The sequence below is a fragment of the Macrotis lagotis genome, chromosome 1, assembly GCF_037893015.1.
Source record: "Macrotis lagotis isolate mMagLag1 chromosome 1, bilby.v1.9.chrom.fasta, whole genome shotgun sequence".
NCBI lineage: Eukaryota > Metazoa > Chordata > Mammalia > Peramelemorphia > Peramelidae > Macrotis > Macrotis lagotis.
The window spans coordinates 355,201,849-355,209,113 of NC_133658.1; the positions used below are offsets into that span (position 1 = coordinate 355,201,849).

At 38.7% G+C, this 7,265-nt stretch overlaps 1 protein-coding gene across 2 annotated transcripts in view; it reads left to right on the plus strand.

Moving 5' to 3' along the window:
• Window positions 1–7,265, plus strand: part of MTCL2 (microtubule crosslinking factor 2) — a 124,524-nt gene that overhangs the window by 103,735 nt on the left and 13,524 nt on the right. For both annotated transcript variants that reach the window (XM_074212009.1, XM_074212008.1), the window contains 3 exons: window positions 1,266–1,337; window positions 2,677–2,747; window positions 3,338–4,781. In XM_074212009.1, the coding sequence (XP_074068110.1) occupies window positions 1,266–1,337; window positions 2,677–2,747; window positions 3,338–4,781 (1,587 nt within the window). The remainder of the gene's footprint in view (window positions 1–1,265; window positions 1,338–2,676; window positions 2,748–3,337; window positions 4,782–7,265) is intronic.

Here is a 7,265-nt window from a genome sequence, read left to right on the forward strand (position 1 = left end):
CAAATTTTCTCCACTCTTCTCCTCACCCCTCATTGAGAAGACAAATAGGTTATAGATGTGCAGTCACTGTGAAACATATTTCCATATTAGGTTGTGAAAGAAAATACAGACCCCTCCATCCCCCCAAAACCATGAAAAATAGCATCCTTTGATCTGCATTCATACTCCATCAGTTCTTTCTCTAGAGCTGTAAGGCATTTGTCATTGTAAGTCCTTCAGAATTATCTTGGATCATTTGTATTGCTGAGAATAAATCATTCACAGTTAATCATTGTACGGTATTGCTATTGCTGTGTACAATGTTCTTCTGGTCCTGCACACTTCACTTTTTTGCAAAAGTTTTTTGTACATTATCTCATTTGATTCTCACAATATTTCTATGAGATAGCGTAAATTAGCATGAAGAAACTGAAATTCAATGTTTAAGCTAGTGATAATTCTTTTTTTCCAATTACATGTAAAGATACTTCAACATTCAATTTTTTAAAGATTTTGAGCTCCACATTTTTCTCCCTCCCTTCCTTCCCTCTCCCTTCCCCATGACAGTAAGTAACCTGATACAATCATTGTAAACATATTTGTTGTGAAAGAAGAATCAGAACAAAAGGGAAAAAAATTAAAAAATGATTTTTAAAAAATGAAAATAGTATTTGGTCTACATTCAGGCTCCATAGTTCTTTCTCTGGATGTGGATGATATTCTCCATCACAAGAGACTAGTGGTAATTCTTAAATCAGGAACAGGTTGGACTATGTGGTCCCTGAGGTCCTTTCCTACATTGAGATTCTGATTCTTTAATACCTAAGGTTATATAAGTAGCAAGTAGCAGTCTCAAACTGAAACAATATCTTCTGACTCCAAGTCTATTAATGTTGCTGAGAAATCGCAATTGTGTAGTGGAAACAGTATAGTACTTGGAGTCAAAAAAACAGAATTCAAGTGTAGCTTCTGCTACATAGATTACTTAAGGCGCAAATCACTTCTCTTATCAAAAAGATAAGTTTTCTCAATTATTAAATAGAGATCTGCTACCATACTTGACAAGATTGTGAAAATCAAATGAAATTGTAAAATTTAAGAGGTATCACACACACAGAGTCTCTCTCTTTTCCCCCTGTCCTATAAGTCAGTGGGAAGGATTTTTCTTACCATCAGCAGCAAAGACCAGTTTCTGACAGGGAGAAGTAAATATTTTGAGGACAAGCAGGTGACCGTCCTTTGATCTTCTGCAAAGGGCTAATTTTACATTCTTTGCTACTATCTAGCTGCAGAAGGGAGCCGATTCCTGGGCTTTGAAACACATTGAGATGGAAAAGCATGACAGCAGCTGGAAAGAGGTGAGTCGAGCTTCCTCAACAGCTGGGCCAGTTAACTTGCCAAGGTAATGACCCCGGTAAGGAAGACATAAGTTGCTGACTTGTCAGAGAGTTGGCTGGAGCAGCACTTCATAAAAACAGCAGAGGGGCAGCTAGGTGTGCAGTGGATAGAGTACTGGCCCTGGAGTCAGGAGTACCTGAGTTCAAATCTGTTCTCAGACACTTAATAATTACCTAGCTGTGTGACCTTGGGCAAGCCACTTAACCCCATTGCCTTGCAAAAAAAATCTAAAAATTAAAAAAGGTAGAGAACAGAGGAAAATTGGTTTCCTGGGATATTTGCTACTTTTGATCCTCAACATACTCTACATAACTATGGGTACCCCAACCCACTGACTACTAAACTATATTTAGCTGCTCAAGCTCATTCTAGATATTCAGGGTTTCACACTGATTCTGAGTTAAGCAAGTCAAATTCTCTGCCTCAGTTTCCTCACCTTGAATATGAGGGAGTTGTTTAAAATAAGCTCTGTGGCCTCTTCTAGCTCTAATGTTTTGATTACATGAGAAGATATCAATCTCCATAAGAAACAGGTAAACTTCCACACTAGTTATTAATGTGATTAAGTCTTTCAGCTTAAGAAATATTTAGGTTTTTGTTATGCCTTTATTAACCCCAGTGAACTGGGTAGATTAAATGAAGACAAGTCAGAAAAGGCTGATTTCAACTGCATCCTTTTGTGTGTTCATACACATTTAACCTGTTCTGGGAATTCAAAACTAACTGAACTCTGTGTGACTTTAGACAGATTATTAATCTAAAATCTCCATTTTCCCACATGCCAAAATAGGGATTATAATCCCAACTCTTCATCCTCCCAGTATTGTGACAAAAAGTTCTATTGGGGGCAGCTAGGTAGCGCAGTGGATAGAGCACTGGCCCTGAAGTCAGGAGGACCCAGGTTCAAATTTGGCCTCAGACACTTAAATTACCTAGCCATGTGACCTTGTACAAGTCATTTAACCCAATTGCCTTGAAAAAAGTCAAAAACAAAAACAAAGTTCTATCATATGTGAAAGTGCAATGAACATTATGAAGTTGCTATAGAAATTTATTTTTTCACCAAATCAATCTCAGATTTTGGTATTTTGAGTCTATGTATTCAGAGGACCTAGGTTCAAATCTCTGATGAGATTTCCTATATTTCCTCATCAGTAGTTACCCTCTGACATCCTTTCAGTTCCAAAACTCTGATCGTAAGAAAGTGCTTCGGAGCCAAAGAGGAAAAGTATTATGTTGTGTTTATCACTTCACTTCTCCCTTCTGCTTTGGAGACATAGTGTTCCTCTCTTCTTTCAGACCCTCAGTGAGAAGATACATGACAAAGAGACCATTTCTGAAGCTGATGCCAATGGAACCAACTTAAAGAGGTTAGGGGGCCTGGGACCATAGGGCTTGCTGTGCTTTTATCACCTCCCCTCTCATCCCCTCTCCAAAACTTTCCTTTTTAATGCTTCATATTCTAGTGTCCCCTTAGCCAAGAGTCATCCATAAACCTAAGGCAGTCAGAAATCATTTGGGGGTCAAAGGAAGCAGCATATAGGTCTTGAAATTCATTTGTTCAGCAATATTAACTACCTACTATGACTCGTTTATCCCAGTGAATAAGAAATTTACAGTCTTATTTGCTAACAGCTAACAGAATGCTATAATTTCCAAGTCAAAAATCATCAGAAACAAAAATGTAGTTTAGTGACCTCACACTCATCTTTCTGTACTAAGTATTTTCTGTACTTTTTTTCCCTTCATAAATATTTTTTTTTAATTTGATTCTGTATAATCCCAAATGGCTCTGAGGTCCTGGCATAAACAGTAAATTTGTATGAGATTATCTGAGGTTCCTCCTCTTATTGTGATTTTATGATCCTATATCCTCAATATCCTCTTCCCACCTATAAAATGGTTTTCGATTCATGGGTCCAAGTTTTATTGTGCTCATCCTATCTTTTTTCCCCACTAGGACCAAATCTGTTTCTTCCATGTCAGAGTTTGAAAGTTTACTTGACTGTTCTCCTTATCTTCCGGGCAAATCAGCCAATATAGTCAATGAAAATTCTCGAGGCAAAAAAACCTCTCCAGCTGCCTCCCTGCTGCCCAGTACCCTGTTGGATACTGCCACAGTGAACCCTGCTAGAATGGCCTTTGTGGACAATGAGCAGGCCAGCCCAGAAAAAGGGACCAAGGAGAAGCTGGGGCTCTCCCCTAGAGACTGCAACAGAAGAGGTAGCCTGACCTACCAGGACTGTGCTCAGAAGCAGATGCAAAGAAGCTATACAGCTCCTGATAAAACAGGCATCCGGATTTACTATAGCCCACCTGTGGCCCGTAGGCTAGGGGTCCCTCTGGTCCAGAATAAAGAAGGGAAAATTCTCATTGAACCTGGCTTCCTCTTTACCATGGCCAAGCCCAAAGAGTCAGCAGAGTCAGAAGGCTTGGCTGAGAGTACATATGGCCGATGGCTGTGCAACTTTTCCAAACACCGGGAACTTTTGGATAGCAGCCCAGTCAGTAGTTCTGCAGCTCCTGTGCCCAATTTCCCTTCTGCCCTACATGACTTTGAGATGTCAGGCAACATGAGTGATGACATGAAAGAAATCACCAACTGTGTCCGCCAGGCCATCCGCTCAGGCTCTCTGGAGAGGAAGGTGAAAAGCATGTCAAGCCAGACTGTAGGATTGACAAGTGTAGGCACCCAGACCATTCAGACAGTGAGTATTGGTCTTCAGACTGATCTGCCCCGGGGAAGCCTGCATGGCAAGAGCTGGTCACCCCGTAGCTCTTCTCTAGTGTCTGTCCGAAGCAAACAGATATCTTCTTCACTGGAAAAGGTCCACTCTCGGATTGAAAGACCTTGTTGTTCTCCTAAATATGGGTCACCAAAGCTTCAGAGGAGATCTGTGTCCAAACTGGATAGTTCTAAGGACCGAAGTCTTTGGAATCTTCATCAGAGTAAGCAAAACGGGTCAGCTTGGGCCAGATCTACCACAACTCGAGACAGCCCCGTCTTAAGCAACATTAATGATGGACTATCTAGTTTGTTCAATGTAGTAGAGCATTCTGGGAGCACTGAATCTATCTGGAAGCCAGGGACCCAGGAGACCCGCACCAAACCAGAGACTCACAAGTATGGTATTGTGCAGGAGTTCTTTCGTAATGTGTGTGGCCGCTCACAGAGTCCCACTTCTGGGACAGTTGGAAAAGAGGTAGTGGGAGATGAGTGCATGAAAAAACCGGAGCCTCTTTCCCCAGCAAGTTACCACCAGTCTGAGGGCATTGCTAGGATTTTAAGCAAGAAAACTCCAAAGCTGAGCAGTTGTGAAGAGATCAGGCCACCTCTACTCTCACAGGGGGGTAAAGATGGAACCCCTCGAGACCCGGATGGAAATTTGACTGTGGCTAATGAGGTAAGTATGTGGGTTCTTTCCCTTCCTGTGAGAATCATTTTAATTCCTTCAAGTTTGGCTCAGGTACATAAAGCTTTTCTTGAGTCCTCTAACACCCCAACAAGAATATGAACTTCCTTTTCTTCATATTTCGAGGACTTAGCACAGTTCTTTGCTATATAAATGCTTACTTAGAGGAATTGAAATTGTCCAACTAATTCGTTGAAAATTTTTTAATACAGACTAAATCATATATCATGAGGCACTCCAGAAAGAGATTTCCCGTCAGTCTGAAATCAAATTTCCATTTCCATTTTCCATTAATTGTACTATCATCAAGTTCACATTTTCCCATGTTTTTTTTTGCAAGAGGAGCAAGAAAGACCATTAAATGAATTGCTAAAATCTGGATAAACTCTGTCTAAAATATTCCTCCTTGGAGCGGCTAGGTGGTGGCAGTGGATAAAGCACCAACCCTGGAGTCAGGAGTACCTGGGTTCAAATCCGGTCTCAGACACTTAATAATTACCTAGCTATGTGGCCCTGGGCAAGCCACTTAACCCCATTTGCCTTGAAAAAACCTAAAAAAAAAAATTCCCCCTCTATACCAGTTTAGTAGTCCCATTAAAAAGAAGAAATAGCTATTCCGATAAGATCTATCCTTGCTGAAATTATTCTGATTCTTTGTGATCACCCATTCCTTTTATAGCTGTTTACTGAATGTCTCTTAACATCTCATTGGAAGTTTAGTGAAGCATTCTCAGACCTATTCTCAGAATATGTTTTTCAATAATAAAATAACAAAGGAAACCAATTATGCTGAAATACAGTTATCAAAATATTTTTAAAGACAAAGTTCATGGACCCTTGTCCTAGGTTTTGTCCAGGAATCAGAATCAAACTCATTGACCTTATGTTCACAGATTTTCTCCTCCATTTTGAAAAATGAGACATTTTTCCATTTCAAATCCTGTAGTAGTACTCCCCTTCAAAGACTGTATCAAGTGACTTGACAACTTGACAATAATATACCATTTCTTTATGCAACTAAGGATGTAAATGTCATTGCACTGTTATCCCCAGTACCTAGCCTAGAGTCTGACACAAGGCAGATAAATGCTTACTGATTGATCAGAACTGTTAACTTTAAATCACTAAGGACACCTAGATAGTCTCAACTCCCTACTTGCTTATAAATATCAATTCCCTAGTAACTATTTTTGTTCTGTCATTTCTCATTCAAATTATCACTCCTCTTACAGGAAAAAGAAATAAAAGTTGAGCAATTCTGACATGTTTGTCATAGTTATCATAAGTACTTATTGTCCTAGGCTCTCTGAATTGTGATTCAATCCCTCCTTTGTTTTCCCCCCCAATCCAAATTTTAGTTTTAAAAAAGAAAACTAGACCTAGCATCACACAGTCTCTGTGACCTTGGACACATTTAACAAACTCTCAGTCCCCCAAGCAATTTTCAGAGACTACAAGAAAAATTACCAGTATGCATTGCAAGGACTTTCCTCACTTTGTCCTAGGTGTATAAACTTCAGAGGAAACTCCAATGCTAGTCTTCCTACATTGTAGCCGCTCTCAGTAGCATCTAGCTTAGTGAAAATGCAGGCAAAATTTTCTCTCTCTTGCTTCCATTTAAGTTTAAAGTTCTTTCTATTAAATTTGCAAACATCTAGCTTTTACTTTTATTAGCTGCAAGCCTAGACAGGAACCTGTCATTCCTGTATTTTAAACTGTGGTCCGGAAATCTACATCCTTATTTTCTGATGTGATTTCTTAACCAGCTACTCACTTCCTAAATTAGCTTTTCTCTTTTGACTACCTTGTTTTCAATGGGTATCTATGATGAAAACACCATTTACTGAAGGTTTTATAATCTTTGACAATACTTTAAAGTTTTTTCAAGTCATATAAAAATGTTCTGCTAACTCTGCTCACTTCACTCTGCATGAGTTTATACAAGTCTTCCCAAATTATCTTTTCCAACACTTCTTAAAGCATAATACATTATCTTGATATTCGTATACCAGTTTTTTCAGTCATTTCCTCAATTGTTGAGTGCTGTCCTTAGTTTCAATTCTTTCCTATGGCAAAAAAAGATTATAAACTAAAAACACTTTTTTAAGCCACTCCAGAAAACAGGAAAAAATGTACCTTTCTTAACATAGTATTAGTAACTTATCTTAAAACCAAGAACCAGCAATTATATAAAATGGGGATAAACTTGTGGTCTTTCTGATAAGAAACAGAATAAAGTAAAAATTTGTATTGTCACTAGTTTGATATCATACAGGAAAATGTATGCCATAGCAATAAGAAAAAGAATTTGAGGGAATAAGCCTAGGCAAAAAAAGGAACAAATTATTGCTTTTTGCAGTTAACTATTTTGGTGCCCTTAAAGAATACTAGAATACATTTAACTGAAAGTTAAATGAAACTACCTTTAGTCAAGCTATAGGATATAAAATAACTAAAGAATGTACTAAGGAGTCT